At 40.6% G+C, this 19634-nt stretch overlaps 1 protein-coding gene across 1 annotated transcript in view; it reads left to right on the forward strand.

Moving 5' to 3' along the window:
- FBN2 (fibrillin 2) overlaps window positions 1–19091 on the forward strand; it is a 252722-nt gene extending 233631 nt beyond the window's left edge. Inside the window, exons 56-65 of the mRNA XM_032336836.1 lie at window positions 683–808; window positions 2341–2547; window positions 3616–3741; window positions 5273–5395; window positions 6617–6733; window positions 7372–7500; window positions 9223–9342; window positions 13585–13816; window positions 14960–15131; window positions 17167–19091. Of these exons, the coding sequence (XP_032192727.1) occupies window positions 683–808; window positions 2341–2547; window positions 3616–3741; window positions 5273–5395; window positions 6617–6733; window positions 7372–7500; window positions 9223–9342; window positions 13585–13816; window positions 14960–15131; window positions 17167–17541 (1727 nt within the window). The 3' untranslated portion in view covers window positions 17542–19091. The remainder of the gene's footprint in view (window positions 1–682; window positions 809–2340; window positions 2548–3615; window positions 3742–5272; window positions 5396–6616; window positions 6734–7371; window positions 7501–9222; window positions 9343–13584; window positions 13817–14959; window positions 15132–17166) is intronic.
- The last annotated feature ends 543 nt before the right edge of the window (window positions 19092–19634 follow it).

The following is a 19634-nucleotide window of genomic DNA, read 5'->3' on the forward strand; positions in this document are numbered from 1 at the left end:
AGTTTATCAAAAAATCTCATTATCATGAGCTCCTTTATGTTCATAATAACAGAGCTTCAAAAAAAAAAAAAAAAAAAAAGCCCCAAGCAGAATTTTACAGAATATCAAATACAGTAAGGACAAAAGAGATTTTAATAAAGAAGTTTTGCTCTAATTTATCACCAACCAAAAGAGCATTACTACCTAAATTTCTTCCCTCACTAGTGGCTCTCACACATCACACTGCTCCTGTGACTTCACTCAAAGCTAGTCTGGAAGCTTAACCTTTATCCCGCCTGTGTGGCTTTAGCCCTACTCTCTACCCATCCCTAACACCTCCCACTGCTCTGCTCCCAGCCTCTCTCTCCTGTCACAGGGTGTCCTGGCACCCTCTTCCCCATAGTTCTTTTCCACCTAGTCTGGTATCACAGGGCAAGTCTAGGTCTTATGGAGGCCAATTTTCATCAAACACCATCCCTTTCCAGCAAGAAGTAGAGAGGGAAAAAGGAAAACACTTTGTTAAGAAAGAATCCCCTAGAAGGAAGAAGTTAAAAATAAACCCATATTCATATAGGATTGGATTTTTATCCCATCATATTAGTATTTTGGTGAGGAAGTTTTAAATAAAAGATACTCCACTCGAGGATAATTTGAAAATAGTAATTTTATAATCTCATTATTCACCCTATTTGTTTTCCCAAAGATGAAAATGAATGCAGGACCAAGCCAGGAATTTGTGAAAATGGGCGCTGTGTTAACACTATCGGGAGCTACAGATGTGAGTGTAATGAAGGATTTCAGTCAAGTTCCTCAGGCACCGAATGCCTTGGTAAGTGACAACTGAGTGTATTTTACCTGGTAAATAAAACATCTATTTTATGATGTCATCACAGAAGAGCTCTATGTACATATTCTTGCCTGCTAAAAAAAATCCCCCAATCTGAGTAATCCATATACTTCTTCTTAAAGGTACACATCTATCAAAATGATGTATTTCTGTGCATGTGCGTTGTATGCACATCTATGCATAATGTAAATAGCCATCTTAAATAAAGTCTTTCCAAAATTAAGATTAATTAAGCTTTATGGAAAATGTGACTTTAGTAAAACTTACATCAGGAGATGATTTAATTCCAAAAGAAAATATTTGCTATGTGAGGTAAGCTTTGCTGCATTAGTAATATTAAAGCAAATGCCACACTTCAAAAATGCAGTGAAGGTCAGTTTTTATTTTATGATGCAGAAAAAATGTTTTACAAAATATTTTCCTGTGGAGAATATAAATTTCGGACTTATGTTGTATTTAAAAAATGCATACATTATAAACCATTTCACCTAATTATGAGCAGGTGTAAAAGTATGGAGTAGGAAAATGTAAAGCAAAATGAGCACTCATCACTTGATCCGATAGAAAAACAGCATGTTTCAGCTATATCAGCTATTTTTCCAAATGATGTCACTGCACTGAATCCTAGGAAATTGTTAGTCAAGAAAATAAATTTTGTTTACTGATGTCGTCAATCCAGACCCTTACTACCCACCAATCTTTCTGGCAATAGGAAAGATAGCCTACCTACTGCAATGTACTGCTCTCTTCCTATTATTAAGGTTTCAGATTTATTTGCCTATTTACGTAAAAGAAATTCCTTTATTTATACTAAAAAAAATCTGCTTATTCCAAATGTTTGAATACTCTTTTAGATGTAGAAAAGACGAGATTGGATTGAAAATATACCAAGATTGTAACATCATCCAGGATTTACTTTTCAAAAACAAATCCTGATACTCATTTGCTTATTTAAAGGGAAATAATTTGGGGTGCCTTGGTGGCTCAGTCAGTTAAGCATCTACCTTTGGCTCATGTCATGATCACAGGGTCCTGGGAGCCAGTCCTGCATTAGGCTCCCTGCTCAGCGGGGAGCCTACTTCTCCCTCTGCTCGTTGCTCCCCCTGCTTATAATCATGCTCTCTCTCTCTCTCTCTCCCCAAACAAATAAAATCTTTAAAAAGAAATAAAGGAAATAATTTCATTTCATTTTTCTTTTGTTTGTGTTCTACAGGAATGGTAGTTTACTATCAGTTAGTTGCTGATGGGTTGAAGAAAAATAAATCAATTCCCTAAGCATATTATCACTTTTTATCAGATTTAATAAACTATAGTAAAAGAACACACTGTGGACTCCTTCTCCAGCAGCTCTGTAATCGTGAAGCCATCCGAAGCAGGGCAGCTGTTCACAGAGAACAGTACTTATCTTTGAGAAAGTTTGTGCCAGGAAGAAAAACACTGGCTGACCTATTGTGTTTGAAGAGGAGGGTGGGTGTTCCGTGTCACTGACGCTCACTCCCCACATGTGATTTCAGACAACCGACAGGGACTCTGCTTCGCTGAGGTGCTGCAGACCATGTGCCAGATGGCGTCCAGCAGCCGCAACCTTGTCACGAAGTCCGAGTGCTGCTGTGATGGGGGGCGAGGCTGGGGTCACCAGTGTGAGCTTTGCCCGCTTCCTGGAACGGCCCAGTACAAAAAGATCTGTCCTCACGGCCCAGGATACACCACCGACGGAAGAGGTGAGGAGCTGAGGGAAGGTCCCGCACACTGTCGATGCAGTTAACAGTAATTGATTCATTGGAAGGAAAAGTGAAGCATCGATAAAATGCCTAAAATATTTGTATGCGTGTGTGTTTGTATATGCTCTTTGCTAATGATTAAGAGACTTCAAAGGAAGTAATCTTCATACTGAATCTAAGAGCAGAACTTACTAGGAAACAGAAGCCTGAAGCTTAGGTAATAGTAAGTAATTTTCTTGAGATCACATGTTTTCTAAGGGATGGACCCAGAAGTGGAACACATCTGCCTGACCCCAAAGGCCATGTCTGTAACCCCCAAATTCTACTTGCTTTATTTAAATAAGTGTTGCTTATTTGAGTGTGCACAAGGACACAGTCTGTTTGCAACATATTTATAAACCAAGCCTCATAATCTGTTAGTGGTTTCCAGTTGTTTTTGTTGTTTTTTGTTTTTGTTTTTTTTCTCCCTGAGACTACTCCTCATTGAAGTTTATACCTAAAGTCTCTAACTTTGGAGATAATTCTAGCCTCTGACCCATTATTCCCCTTTGTTTCCTTTTTTTTTTTTTTTTTTTGTTTAAACAACCACTTGAGAGATGGTCCTGAAAAGATACCATTTTCTCCTACAACTGTACAGGCTATTGGCCCTGGGCCCAGTCACTCTGCTCATGAAACCCTTTCTTGAGAGTCTAATCCAAGTGTGGATATGAGGTCAAGGAGTGGGAAATCACCACAAATCCCAGATTAATTGGACTTCAGAGAGGGAGCTTTCTACGCCACGCCAAAACAGTTCATACTTAGATTGCAAAATGAGTAGACTGAAGCTGGGCTCTCAACAGAGCCTCATTTATAGACCTCTTCCCATCCCTCCCGAATATTCTTTCTTCCCGTCCATGTTGCTGAAGTGATGAGGAGGTACCCGAGTGCTGTTGTGAATGCTATTTGCTAGTTATTTCATGTCAGTCCCTTCGTTTCTCTTAGGTTCTCACCAGTTTCATCCTTGCATGTCCTTGCATATATAATAACTTGTGTGTGTGTGTGTGTTTATTTTTTTTTCCCTACACACAGATATTGATGAATGTAAGGTGATGCCAAACCTCTGTGCCAATGGTCAGTGCATCAATACCATGGGCTCATTCCGATGCTTCTGCAAGGTCGGCTACACGACAGACCTCAGCAGCACCTCGTGTGTAGGTATGTCTGGGGGTGGCCAACTGCTATTTCCTAGAGCCACTGCTGGCAGTGCGGTAGGTTACCATGGAGGGCCGCAATGTTCCTTATGCAGTTCCTTTCAGGTATGTGGTTCCTGGTATCACAGTAGTTATCCTTGCCCAGTAAACTGCGACACAGAACTGTTCAGTTCATCAGGAAGTGTTCAGTCACGGAGTGTAAAACTACAAAATCTGCTTCACCAATTTATATTTTAATTTAAAATTAGAAGTGCACCTTCATTTGTCAGTCTCTTGATGAAAGAAGAGGGCTCCTGATGGTGAGCCTGTGTGTGAGTCTATGTAGGGAGAGCGCTTTTGTGCTTATTCCTCATTGCTGGGTTTTTCATAAAATATACAAATGAAGCCGCCTGTAAAATTTGCAGTTGCAAAGCAGTGTCAGGACAGAATCCTTCTACATTTTTCACAATTTTTTTTCTAATTTAACTTCTCACACCCACACTATTCTGTACCAGTTGAGGGCAAGGGGTGGGGAGCTTGCTTCAATGGGTCTTTCCAAAGCATTTGACTTAGTTTTCACTGAAGAAAAAGAAGTCTCTTCTCCTCCGTATTAACCAACTTGCATGATAGTCCATTAAAGTACCTATTTTAATAACAAACTCACCTGGCATGAAAAGGTTCAGAAAACCCAAACTGGCCCTTTGTAAGCATTTGACTCACTTGGCTGGGCATGAGAGTCCTTGAGAACAGGCTAGCATCACGAGCTTCTGGTGTGCTGGGGGCGTCCATCAGTGTCCTTCACGAGGAAATGGAGATTGTTTGCTGTCCATCAGTCCTTGCAGAGAATGCAAGGGAGGACGATTTGGGACGGTTATTTTGACTCAGGATGTGAGCAGAGTGAGAATCTACAAGGCACCATGCTATGTGCTGGGGCTCTGCTATCTGTGGGCTAAAAGAAAAGAGGGAGACGTTACTGAATGCTGTAAGGAGAAAGCTATGCACCAAGGGCTGCTTTGAAAGGTGCCGTGACCTCTGATCCAGTGACTTGGAGCCTGAGCCATCTTGCAGGGTGAGCGGAACGAAGTAAGGACCAGACAGAAGACAGAGGGAAAGAGACCCTCCTGACCATGTGTGTGTGCAGTGGAGCTGCCGGGCCAGGAGCAGCAAGGGCCTGACTTAGGGGCAGCAAGCCTGTGGGACCCCATGGTGCTTGGCATGTCAGTTCACAGTTATAAGAGGATATCTTCCAGATTCATATGTAAGAAGAAGCTCTTAAGAAAATGATCCTTGTGGTAAACCAGAGTACATAAGGCTAAAGAATGCAGTGGGGTTTTTTGCCCCTGGATGTTACATGTATCCAGGAATCATAGATTGATCTACAAAGTAAACCTGTATGTTACTTTCAAGATAACTGCTGTGCATCATTTTCCCCTGGCTGTTTTTCCATTTTAAGTTGAAGCCAAAAGGGAAAAGATAAAGTAGGAACATGGAGGGAGGAAAGAAGCCAGTGGTTGCTTGAAACTAAAAACTGTAATCTTGACCTCACTTTCATTTAGATCTTGATGAATGTTCCCAGTCCCCGAAACCATGCAACTTCATCTGCAAAAACACAGAAGGGAGTTATCAGTGCTCCTGTCCTCGGGGCTACGTCCTGCAAGAGGACGGAAAGACCTGCAAAGGTGAGGGACACATCTTCACCATTCCCGACCCTCTTGTCTCCCTCCTTGCGCATCCGAAGTCAGCTAGGGAGCTTTTCCGGCTGCATGGCCTTCACTAAGGAACATCTTCCTGGTGACCACTTGATGACTCAACAGAAAATTCTACCAGAGGACACATGGTAGGAGGCAGGGAGAATTAAAGCGCAACTCACAGCTGTTTCCTTCTTCTCTAACAGACCACACAAAATGACAATTAAATGAACTTATATAAAACAAAAAAATGTTAGGGAGGGAAGAGATTGAAACAAATAAATAAGATTTCCTTTGCTGCTTATCTAAGATTTTATTTCTTCTCATCTGTCTTTATTACTTGACTGCAGAAGATTGAAAATGAATGGGTGAATTTCATTTTTTTGCACAGGTAGTATTAAAAGTAATTCTCAAACTAAAGTAGACAGTGATGATAGCTCCCGCGCAAAACTCATGCATTTGGTTTTATCATAAACCTTTCCTGTATGGAATGAATGGATTGAGGAAATTCCTGTCTAGCTAAATGTTTGAAATGCAAGTTATTCTTAAGAAGATGTAGTTTTATTTCCAAGGAATACCAAATAATAATAATAATAATTATTATAGCAAGCAGTACTGTTCGCTTAGATCTTAGTGAACGCTATGAGTCAGTTTAATTTTGCATGTTATGAGTGCAGACAGTGCATGTTTATTAAGCTTTAAAATAATGAGTGTTATAGTTTCTACATTTATTTAAATATATTCTCCCATATTAAGTTCTAATCTCACCAGAATTACATTTCGAGTTTTCTATTAGTATAGTCCAAATACAAATTCCATTTATGACCAGAATCACATATGCCATGTTTTTGCTTCCTCTGGTGTTTATGATGCTGTGTTCACTTGGAGCCTAAGAGCCTGACTCAGTGCTTGTTTTCAGACCTTCATCAGTTTCCAGCTTCTGTTTCATTTTTATTTAACCTGCCCCCGCAACTGTTCTCACAGTGAATACCCTAAGGTTCTAATTCTTGCATTTAGTGCACAGTGAAGTACTGGCTGGTCACTTACTCCTCTGCTCGCCCTATGCATTATGGGAGTCTTGTAATGCTTCCAGCAGAACTCTACACGAAATAGCCCCAAACAGAACATGTCCACATCCTGTGGCTTCTTGAGAGGGAAGGCAGGGCCAGGTAACTCTGCACTTCTTTTTTCCTGACCTCTCTTTCACCTCAGACCTTGATGAATGTCAGACCAAACAGCACAACTGCCAGTTCCTCTGTGTCAACACACTGGGAGGTTTTACCTGCAAATGTCCGCCTGGTTTCACACAGCACCATACGGCCTGTATTGGTAAGACACACTGCATGTGGGAAGATTTGCTAATTATGGGTACATGCATAAGAAGTGTACTTAAAATGGTAGACTGTTGAATGGCTCCATACTTCATTTAGAACTGCTAGATCATGGTTACTGGTCTAGAAATAATATAGGTGTTTTTCATAAGAATTGTATCCAAAGGCAAAAATACATGAAGTCCAAGCTTATTTACAATCCAAGCACATAGACGGTAGGTATATTCCAAACAGGACCTTTAGGTTGCATTCTAAATATAACCATGTGTTTTCAGACTAAGTATAAATAAAGGTTCATTGTGATTTAGAACATGCTAATGAACATGGTCGGTTATTTTATGTTAGAAGACACACATATGTTAAGAGAGTTTCAGTCTGCATTGTCAAAAACCCAAGTCCTCAGTTAACTCAAGTCCTCAGTTGACCCAAGATATGTTCTAATTTCACCTCTCTTGAAATACTTTTTTTTTCTTTGCCACTTTTGCCTCTAACCTGAGAGTGAATCCTGGCATAGATTTCCCTCAGGTTTTCACATCTTGAACTTAGGTTTTCATGCCTCACTTTGCATTTCATGTAGTGAAATCTGAGTCATATAATGACTGGGAAGTTTGACATTCCTCCTTCCTCTTTTGCTAGACAACAATGAATGTGGGTCTCAGCCTTCACTTTGTGGAGCAAAGGGAATTTGTCAAAACACGCCTGGAAGTTTCAGCTGCGAATGCCAAAGAGGGTTCTCTCTCGATGCCACTGGACTAAACTGTGAAGGTGAGTTTATCTGCTAAAAAATCCTTAAAATAATACAGCAAACTATTTTCTTTTAACTTGCAAACCACCAAATGAGAAATGAGGTCATCTCAAAAAGAAAAAGGTATTTAACAAAATAGAACTCAGCAAAATAGAACTTGATTTTTGTTTATACATTTTCATATATCATTTTGGGGGTAGAGGAAAACTTGAATGTGATAGAACAAAAATTCTATATGAACTGCCTATTAAAGTAACTGGAGTCTTTGCCTAATTACTGATCCAAAAAAAAAAAAAAAAAAGCTGAAAAGGAATTCTGTAGCTAGTAATTCTGTACCGTAGTGTACAGGTACATCCGAAAAAAATGGACTTTTTTCCATGATAACTAAATGTGTGAAAGTTAAGTGTAAGAAAAGAAACAGTTATCAAAGAGAATTGTAAAATATATGAAAGCTCTGGGGAAAGTGATAGCTGTTTCCATTTTATTTGTTCCGAAACTCCTCCTATTTACTCTCTTCTCTAAAAATGGGCATTTTCTGTTAAGCCACCCACCCTCACAATAGGTATTTCCTGCAAAGTCAAAGAAACATTTAACTGGGAATAAAATAAGAATCTATCTATACTCAACAAAATATTATACTGTTCTCCAATATTTCCACTGCAAGGGCTAATATAGTAGAATTGGTATCTTTTACAAAACACCCATGCCAGAAATTATAAGACTCTGTACATTCCCTTATGTTTTTATAAACTATTGCAATTTAAGTCCTTAATTGATTTTAGTGCCCCTTTATTATTCTTTGGGATTTATGATTCTGGATTCTAGAAATATATTCAGGGTTTTTAATATACTCTTTTTAAGAAGTATAAGACATGTATAAATCTAATTTGTAGCCAAGAAAAGTTCAGTTTTAAAGATTTCCATTTTAACATTTTATATTTGAAGTCCTTGAGACTTCTAAAGTATTCTGAACATACAGCTGCTTGCCACGTGTAAGTTCAGCCTGTGACCATCCACATAAGATACCATTTATTAATTAGCCATATAAATTTGTTATATACACCTCAAACATGCCAATTTTATTTCATTCTTTATGAGTAGATTTCAAAGTCCCAGTTGTCATTCCAAAAGAGTACGCATGTGTGGACAAAGAAATTTTTCCATATGTTGTAATAATACCACATCATATCTAAAAATAATATATTTAAATACTTAAATTTTTCATCTAATTAATGTCAAATGGCAATAAAATTTTTTGCATGCAAAACAATTATACATTTTAGTATCTCTGTAGTGCTTATATCCTCCCAAACATGAAGATTTTTATTAAGATTTATTTACTTACTTACTTACTTATTTTAGAGCATGAGTGGGTTATTGACTCTTGGTTTTGGCTTAGGTTGTTATCTCAGGATCATGAGATCGAGCCCCACATTGGACTCTGTGCTTAGTGGGAAGTCTGCTTGAGATTCTGTCTCCCTCTCTCTCTACCCTTCCCCACCTCTCTCAAATAAATAAATCTTTAAAAAAAAAATAGAATAAAGTTGGTTCTTATCTCAGAAACATTGTTTGTATCGCGGGCTAATAACCATGTGACTTGAAAAAACTGACAGCCTCTCTGTGTGTCTTGTTTATCAGTTCCCCTGATAATAGTTAACACAGGTTGTGTTTGGAGGGCATTTAAGAACAGTAGAGGAAAGGAAAGGGGGTGCATAAGTATCTTGCCGGGATTGTTTTTGCAGATGTGGATGAATGTGATGGAAACCACAGGTGCCAACATGGCTGCCAGAACATCCTGGGAGGCTACAGGTGTGGCTGTCCTCAAGGGTATATTCAGCATTACCAGTGGAATCAGTGTGTTGGTGAGTTCTCACTTGTTACATAGCATCTGCTTTCTTACTTTAAAGTATCTGTGTAAGATGAACAAATAATAAAAGTATTGATGTTTCAGTGTAGCCTCTGAATCCTAGAACTTTAACACCAGTCCTCTAGACAGATGCATGGGGCTCTGTGACACTAGTCTACTTGTGTATGTTTGAAAATATCCAGCATAAAAATGTTGTTTTAAGTACCCCAAAGGGAACTCAACTGGAGCTTTTATAATTACAATTTCCTATTGGATGTAATTTTAACTTTCTGAAGATGGTGTCAAGATTCATCATCTTTATTTGCTAAGGTCAGGGGATTTTCATCATTAATTTCTTAACTTTAGATTTGGGGTTGAAGAATTGCCCATCCATCTCCCTCATAAGTCCTACATCTAAATGAATTCAGATCAGCTTAATAAGGACTGTCCATCTGTGCTTTCCAGTTACATACATTTAATGAAGAAGGCTATCTGAAGGTAGAAAAGGTAACTACTTACAGCTAATTCTGTTGAATTGAATTTGTCTCTAGACAAAAGTGTTTGTAAAATAAAGTCTCTAGGCCCTCAACCCTGTTTCTGGCATTGATAACAGTCAATGGAAATTCTCCTTTAAGAGAGAGCCTGATCAAAGAAAACATTATTCTGTGCTTGAATAGCCAGCTGATGTACTTAGCAGAGGCCTGATTTCTTGGCTCCGTCTGAGTGCCCTCAGCAGATGCCCCAACAGCAAAGCCTGAAGGGGAATCGAGGTCCTGAGGGCAGCCGCTGGGGTGCTCTCCTGTGCCTCTACCGTGATTTCAGTTACCCCACGTGTTTCTTCACTGTGAGCATCCACTTGATAAATTAATCTGATTTTATCCTTTGTGGTCTTCTCAAAAGAAATTTCTAATGACAGTTTAGTGAATGGAGGAGAGAAAATCAAGCTGAATTTCAAAGGAGGGAAGCCAGCTTGGTGAAAGCCACAGAGAGGCTGTGGTCTTGGGCGAAGCCAAAGACAGATGCTCCATCAGCCCATGAATAGATGCTCGTGCAGGGAAATGCAGAAACCATTCGTGATCAAGAAGTTAGGGACACAGTTTCCAAGGGTTGTCAGAATGATGAGTTAGGCAGTCAATCAGAATGATTGGTGGGGCCACTTCTTTTTTTCTTCACACACAAAAATGCTGCCCAAGTCCTTATGTCCGGATTGATTTATAAACAGAGGCTAAGTATAGGCACACTCTTGAGTATATAGAGATCAGTGCATTTGTAGACAGCTGTTGAAACAGTGTAAAATAATTATATTTTTACTAAATATAACTGTTTACTAAAGTGGAGGGTCTCTTATTTTATAGATAATATGGAATTTTTGGTTAATTCTATGGCTCTTAAGGCAAAAGAATGATCTAATATTTCACAGGTGTCAGCTTATTAAATAGAATTCTCATTTTTGAAATGTTCCTAAGTATAAATAAGAGCACCTATGGAATATCAGCTCAGTTTCCAAGTTTTTAAGTTTTCTGGAGCTTCTGCCTGTGAACATCTAGTGCAAAAACAGCTGTAAAGGTTTTCACTAAATTGGTCTGATTTTAAAATTAAGGCTGCTGCTACATCCTAATTCCCCTTTGGGGGATTCTCTGAGTAGGCATTTCAGCAAGGCCATCACCCCCCCAGCAGCTCACATAGTGTCAGGGCAGGGATTTACTTGGAAAGGTTCTAGATTCATCTGTGCAGGGTTGAGGAATCTAACTGGCCCTGACTTTAATTGCTGACTTCCTTGCTTTGAACCCTACGTAATTCCAGTAGGAATTTTAACCCAACTATATGGCAGGGATAGAATTAAACCATCAGGAATGAATAAAAGCAACAGGTTATCAAAAGAACAAGAATCCTGACAAAATACAACTTGAAAGGCCACAAATTATTTTTATCTGTTACTGCATATGTGAATATCATTACTCATTTCATATGCTTGAGGGGGGAAATGCAGAATGAACTCTTTCAGATTCATCTGAATTCCCTTAGTAAATGGACAAAACTGTTCAGAGTCAATGCATCAGATAGTTTAATATTAAATTATTAATACTACTGCCAACTTAAGGAAAATGACAGTTTTTTTGTGTTAATACTGAAAAAAGGTTTTAATTCAAATGAATACTTAAAAATGTTTCTGATCACTTGCCAGAGAATATTTATAACACTCTGGTATATAGGCTATAGAGTTTCTCAGATGTTTACAAACATTGTAATTATTCAAAATTGAAAATAAGTATTACCCTTTGCATATAAAGAAAAATTTTTTATTAGGGAAGTTTTTGGTTATGTAGTGTTCACTAACTTCCAGTTGCTTCTGGGGTCACTTCAAAATAATTTGATACAGCTTAGTGAAGCATAAATCAGCTCAAAATATGTATCAAACATGAACGTATTTTCAAAGTGAGATGACCAGAGTCCATAAAAATATACCACAATGTACATTTGTAACATACAAATATGAAGTGCTTCATGGTGCTTACAGAAACAGTACACATTTTTAAATGTTCTTGTCAGTAGTATGTAAATACTATTTATTCAGTTGGTTTTGCAGATAATTTTTCTACCTAACAAATGTCTAATACCATATTCATAGCAGGATTGTTTTGTTAAATTATAACCTAATTTGCATTCTGTTACAAGAGAAATACTGGATATAAATGTCAGAGTTAATGTTTAGAGCAGATAAGCCTCTGTGGCAGAATGCCAAGTCTTTTGTGTTTAGAAATAAAACAGCAGTTATGTCTGTGTCATAGGCAACCTAGTGATTAAGAATTCATTAAATACTTTCTCCTGATGAAATGAAGACTGAGAACTTGTACATATTAGGTAATCATCACAGGTTTAGATCGAGAATTCTCTATTTTGTTGGCCTGATTTAATTGTGAAACTACAATGATGACACAAATGTTGCCGCATAATGTCTGCCCTTTCGGTAACCCACGTGCTGAACTTCATGAGCTCCGGGTTCCTGCAAGAGGCCCCAGCCGCACAGAGACCCCATCTGCACCCTCCATAGGCTCCCTGAGTGGCTGCACGGAGGCCCTTCCCTCCAGCTGCCGTGTCCTCTCCTTACACATGGACCATGTCCCCACGGGGGCTGAAACACAAATTTGTCACATCCTAGGTCAGCAGACACACTTTGTTCCAGGGGAGTCCCAGGAATCAGTGAGAATTCCACGGAATAGATGGGACTTGTGCCCAGGGTGGAAACTGGATTATAAGAAAGCTCAAAGGAGTCAAGCCACATGCTCTCTATCAGCCAGACAGTTAAGAGCAAAATTGTCATCTCCCAAGTTAAAAGCACAAGCAGGCTTTGATGTTGTTAAAATATTAGCAACTGAAAGTATAACCTGTAATTATCCTGCAAGAATTTATAGTGTAAGGTTATTAAACAGGTAAAACTGATGTCAACTTGATGCCCAGATGCAGAACTCTCTCAGAAGACACATTCTGCCCCTAACAGGTTCTCAGTAGTTAAAAGCATACGAGATTTTTGGTTCAGTAGATCCACTTAAATAATGCTTTTCTCAGTTATTTTAATTAAGACTATTTAAATGTTTATATATATTTTTCTCCCCATATAGAATGAATTTGGGAATTGCTGGGAGAATATACATGTACCCAGATACAGGTTTTTTTTTTTTAATCGAGACAGAACTCACAGACCAGAAAATTCATTATTTCAAAATACATAGAGTTCAGTGGTATTTAGTATATTCTCACCAGAGTTTGCAGCCATCAACACATTTTCATTGCTCCAGAAAGAAACACCATACCCATAAGCAGATATCTCCATTTCTCCATCCCTGTAGCTCCTGGAAAACAGTAATCTACTTTCTAGCTCCATGGATCTGAGATTCACGCTTTTGAAGTAACCTTCAGTTCAGAGAATATAAAAGTTATTCAGTAGACAGACTGCAAAGGTCTGTCCCCAAGGACTGCCATTGTACTGAGAAACAGCACAAACAGAAAATATAAAAGGGTAGGGCAAGGCTTTTTTAAAGCCGTAATTTAGGCGGATTTGTTGGGATTTGGTGGTTTGGGGTTTGTTTTTGTTTTGGGGTTTTTTTTTTACTTTTATATGCTTTTGCCAATCAGCCATCAGGGTTAACATTTTTTAAATGTTTTAAATATCTAGAGATATTTCTCTATAAAACCATCAAGATTCTGAGACTGGGCCTCTTTGCCCCCAACATAAGAGTCTCTTCCTTTGTGCTCCTAGATGAGAATGAATGCTCCAACCCCAGTGCCTGCGGCTCTGCTTCCTGCTACAACACCCTGGGGGGCTACAAGTGTGTCTGCCCCTCAGGATTCTCCTTCGACCAGTTCTCCAGTGCCTGCCACGACGTCAATGAGTGCTCGTCCTCCAAGAACCCATGCAATTACGGCTGCTCTAACACAGAAGGGGGCTACCTCTGCGGCTGCCCGCCCGGGTACTACAGAGTGGGACAGGGGTAAGGCCGCCGCCCCACTGCCTCGCACACAGGGAAGCAGAAAAGTGGACAGGGATGAAAAGCCCAGGAGAACAAGCACTGCTCAGAGGACTTAGGGTATGGGAAGAAGCACCACCGGGAAGGCCCCTGGTTAGGTCAGCGCAGCAGGACCGCTGCCTCTATGGTGTCTGTGAGACCACCTTTTGTTATATAGGTAGCACTCTCCTGCCCCTTGACACAGCCTGAATTGACTCAGATCCCTCAAGGCCAGAGACAGGTCAGTGTTGAAAAATGCGGCTCCCTTGTTGTTGCTGACACCTGGGTTCTTAAAGTTCAAGTAGAAATGGCTATGCCCCAGCTTTTTCTATGAATTGCAGCAAGTGCTTGCCCAGCGGTCCCCAAGGAAGGAGCCTGTCCCTCCCTCTGCTCCTCTAGCTTTACACTCACAGAGAGGATGGGCCTAGTTCCTGTGGTGCCATCTCCACCGGGCTGGCTTTCTTCCAGCAAAGGGCCCTCCCCCAAGTGAGCTGTCTCAAGGGCCGCTGGCTGCAGCGGAGGTGCAGGCGGTCTGCATCCTTCCGCCAGGCAGCTGGCTCTCCCAGCACAGAAGACAGGAACTGACGAGTCAGTCAGGGTCATCTTCCCCAGAAGGAGCAGTGAGTGAGTCAGGCACTGAGGGGAAGGAACACATCTGTCTACCACTGGTACCTCATAGTGCTTGAAACCCAAGTCTTGGTCCAGATAAGTGTCCTTCAGAGCCAACATAGTGAGTCTCACTGTCTGTAATGGGAGCTCAGAAACCGCAAGTGCCGCAGAAGCGAGCTCTCTTGAGAGCATAAGCACAGGTTTCAGACTTACAAAGCAACAGAAATTCTTTTTTAACTACTTGATTTAACTACACCTGAGTGCTTCAGTCGAATTAGGATTGAAAACTGGAGAAGCCTGGAGATACTCTCAAGAATTCTGATGTTCAGAATGAGGGAGAATCTCATGCTTCAAGTGTCAAAGGAAAGAGTTACCAGGAGTATTAGGTTTTCCTGTTTGTGAGTTTACAGTTCACGTTGTTGGTTTCTTGTCTCCAAGAAGTCTCTGCTCTACCACTAGAAAACCACAGTCACAGTTAAAGGTGAAGTCTAACCATGCCTTGCTTCTTCTTGCCCATAGCCACTGTGTCTCAGGAATGGGATTTAACAAAGGGCAGTACCTGTCCCTGGATGCAGAGGTCGACGAGGAAAATGCTCTGTCCCCAGAAGCATGCTATGAGTGTAAAATCAATGGCTACTCTAAGAAAGATGGCAGACAGAAGAGAAGTGTTGGGGAACCCGAACCCACTGCCGTGAGTAAACCTCTGTCTTCATAAGATTTTATCCTTAAGCAGGAACATGTACACACAGTCAACTTTTCCATCAGTTTCAGCCTCACTGAGGTTACAGCTTTCTTGTAATGTTATAACTAAATTCACAGACACAATATGGCAGAGAAAGATTACAATTAATGGCATTATTAGCTCAGAACACAAGGACGGGGGGGAAAAAAAACTTAAAAGATTCATAGTTTCAGATCTATGTTTTTGTCCTGACAAGAAAACTGAGTTGACACTGTGAAGTACCTGGAACAGTGCCTGGCATATTAGTAAATGTCACCAAGTAACACCTGGTATCCAACGATGTTGGTGATTTTCCCAAAAATCAGCCATAGCACCACCCTCTTCATATAACATTGCTGCAAAATTGCGCTCCCCCCTGCCCCAGAAAACAATCCTGGGCAACAACTAGCTGGCTATGTGAGTTGGGTGACTTGCTTCATCTTTCTGGGCCTCTAAAACTTCCCTCATCTGTAAGGCTAGATTTCCCTAGCCAAAATGTGTGTGGTTCTATTTTGTAATAGTAAACAGGCCAGTATTAGATTAAGTTGACTGAGGTACTAACTGTTTAAATAGGGCGATTAAGATATCCATCAAATACCCCTTGACTACAAATCCAGAAATTTTGCTTATGAAAAACTCCCACTGTGATACTGGGGACAGGATTCTGTCTGATCACAGATGGACACTTTTTTTTTTTTTAACAATTTTATCTACCTACCTATCTACCTGTTTTTCTATCTGTGAAAGCGAGAATGTGTACCCAAGTGGGTAGAGGCGCAGAGGGCAGGTAGAGACAGAATTTCAAGCAGAGCTCAATGTGGGGCTCGATCTCAGACCTTGAGATCATGACCTGAGCCAAAATCAAGAGTCAGACCGTTAACCAACTGAGCCACCCAGGCACCCCAGTAGGCACTTATGTGCCAGCAGAGCCAAGTTCTTACTTTAAAGGTATCCACTCAAAGCTTTGGATTTTTGCTTGTCTTACAAATAGCATTCTAGGGGCACCTGGGTGGCACAATCAGTTAAGCAGCTGACTCTTAGTTCCAGCTTGGGTCATGATCTCAGGGTTCTAGGATGGAGCCCCATATCCAGCTCTGTGCTCGGCATGGAATCTGCCTCAGGATTCTGTATCTCCATCTCGCTCTGCCCCTCCACCTGCTTGCTTGTGCCCTGTATCTCTCTAAAATAAATCCTTAGAAAATAATAATAAAATAGCATTTTAAAACCTCCCACTCTTCTGACCAAGTGAGACTTGGTTTATCTGGGACCTGCCATACTGGTTTTTTTACCAAAGCTGATTCAAACCCAAGCCCAGGACTCTGCAGGTCCCTATGTCTTCACTAATGGCTCCCTGTAAACACACCCCACTCATGGCTATGGGGGCCTTATAAATCAAGCCAGGCCTTCAGAGGCCAGATTGCTCTGGGGATCATCCCTACCGTTGGCTAAGAGCCACACTTTGAAATTAGACTCCAGCTAAAATAAATAAATATATATATATGCACACACACACACAATCACCTCTTAAATTAAATATATATATATATATATATACACACACACACACACAATCACCTCTTAAATTATTTTTATCTATATTTTAGATATTATATTATATTATATATTATATTATATTTAAACTATATTATATTTTATCTATATCTATATATACACAATCACTTCTTAAATTATTTTTTCATCAATAAGCTTGTTATTCCATAAACTCATCAACAGTGTTTTACAGTGTGAAGCTCTCTGTAGGCTCAGCCCTGTCACCGGACCTGGGTCAGGTGCATGAGAGGCTGTACAGATCTCCAGATTGCACTCTGTGGAACCGACCTTGCCCCCAGCTGCCAGGGCCTCGCAGGAGCCTCCCTGTACAATCACTCATGATGCGGAGAGCACAGAGTTGTCCTCCTGGCCACAGCCCCAGCAGAAAACCCCTCCCCGTCCTCTGCGTGTGCCTTAGAATTTCTTCCCACGTCCTCTCCTTCTCTTTCTCCAGGTTGAACACATTAGCCTGGACAGTGTTGACATGGACAGCCCCATGAAAATGAAGTTCAACCTCTCTGGCCTTGGCTCGAAGGAGCACATCCTAGAACTCGTGCCAGCCATCGAGCCCCTCAACAACCACATCCGCTATATCATCTCCCAAGGGAACGACGAGGGGATCTTCCGCATCCACCAGAGAAATGGGCTCAGCTACTTGCACACGGCCAAGAGGAAGCTTGCGCCTGGCACGTACACACTGGAAATCACTAGCATCCCTCTCTACAAGAAGAAGGAGCTTAAGAAACTGGAAGACCGAAATGAGGATGACTACCTCCTAGGGGAGCTCGGGGAGGCTCTCAGAATGAGGCTGCAGATCCAGCTTTATTAAACCCTTACAGACTTGGCTCCAGGCTCCAGTCCCTGCACAGCCAGCCTGCAGCAGCCTCAGAAAAATCAGCGATTAACTGCAAAGAGGGGGAAAAAAGACTTTTGTTTCTTTCCTCCCTGTCTCAGACTGCAGAATGTTGACCCTCACAGGGAGGGGTAATTGAGACTCTGGTATGGCCAAAGATTTGAGTACAAAGGCAACCGTGGTTACTGTATTTTTTATATAACTTCACTTTAAAATATATTAAAAGAAAACTAAAACTAAATGTTCAAGAGATCAGCATATGGCACTAAATGCACAAAAATAATGTGAGCTTTTTTTTTTTTTTCCTGTTAGCAGTCTGTAACACTTTGGGTATTTTGCTATAGTTGCTAATTAAAAAAAATATAGATGTTTATTTATTTTTAATGCAGTAATATATGGAGAAATGAACAAACTATGTAAACAAAAAGGGAAACTCACTTGTTTTTCTTTAGATTTATAAATTTGAGCTATTTCTTTTAGAGGTGCTTTTTAAAAAATCCAGTAGATTCAAGAGAGGTTTCCTTTTGGTTTTCTGCCAGGGGTCCAACTGGTACCCATCTGACGATTTTTAAAGAAAGCCTCCCAGAGCTGTAAGGGCAGCATAATCAATAACTTAAAAGACGGCCAAGTCATGAGATCCTTCAGAAAGGAGATCAAAGCCAGAGCAGCTCGCGGTGACGATCGTTCCCATCACCAGACACACACCAGGCAACCGAAGATGAAGCACAACCACTGTAGCAAAATACCTTGACTGCTTGTGAGACCAGTAGCGTTGCAGGCCAAACCGTACTGTATTTCCTTCATATAACCTCAAGGAAGCACATGTGCTCCCCACAACACCTCATTCCTATCCAGGGTGGGCCGCGCTCCCGCGGCACCGGAGGCCGCCGAGGCGCGGCCAGTCCTCTGCCAAGGAACGCCTGGCATTCTGTAGTGTTTGGTGCTGTCTTAGATTAATGGTGCATTTATTATGTTCAAGCTGTTTCAGGATTGCCATATGTGCAAACAAATCATGCAGTACAGCCGAGGAATATATGTTGTTGTTGTTTTTTTTTAAATCCATTTTTTTTAGAATTTTCATTAATACTGTAGTTATACACCATATGCCTCATTTTATCATAGCCTATTGTGTATGAGAGATGTTTGTACAATGAATTGATGTTTAGTTTGCTTTAGTCATTTGAAAAGATTCTGTACCAGGACGTGCTGATAGAAGAACGTCCCCGTGTACTTCTCAACCCAAGAACCTGTCCCTGGACCAGTGACCAAACCTCATATGTGAAATGGCCAAAGCGCGTGCAGGCTCCAGGTTGCTCCTCTCACACCTGTGCTGACCAAAGATTCATAACCAATTTATATCCAGTTGGGGGTTTTGTTTTGTTTTTTTAATACCTAAAAAAAGAAACAGTGTAAATTTGTAATCAAGTGTTTGTGAGGAAAAACTTATGGTTTTTGGTTTTGTTTGTTTTTGTAGTTCTGTGTATCAAATATGACACTTTTCTTGCAATAAAGCTTATTTTGGGGTAGTTTGCTGGCTGAGTTTTATGAGACTATAACCTTCACTGTGTTGGTGGGAGGCGCTGGGGGTTTTGCCTACGGAGACCTGTAGGAAAGTGCCAGAAGGAGAGCCAGCCACAGTTACAGAAAAATGAGAGAATGCTGTCCAGTCTGTGACAAGGAGTGTTCAAGTGACAATGACAATGTAAAGTCCTCTTCAGGTAGAAGGACAAAAATCAAGGCAGTAGGTCATTCCCTTCCCCCACAGATTCTAAGATGCCTTGGAGCCCCCCATCTTTCTAGAGACCTGAGAATCCCTTCATGTCATCCCCATGTAGGCTCTGAGGATCCCTGTATTAAAGCAGCTGTAAGGAAGTATAACATTCTCCAAGGCTTTCTTTTTTAAGGCTTTTCCTGAGCTTGAGTTTTTAAGCAACAGTACTTAGCATCCCCGAGGCCAAATGGCATCTCCGCATCCACAAGAATCCAGAGCTTCCCAGCTCTTGCAGCATTAGACTTCCTCAGTGGGTAAGGGGCTAAATATGACAACTGACTTAACTGAAACCCCCACC

This window comes from Mustela erminea, chromosome 3 (assembly GCF_009829155.1).
Source record: "Mustela erminea isolate mMusErm1 chromosome 3, mMusErm1.Pri, whole genome shotgun sequence".
NCBI lineage: Eukaryota > Metazoa > Chordata > Mammalia > Carnivora > Mustelidae > Mustela > Mustela erminea.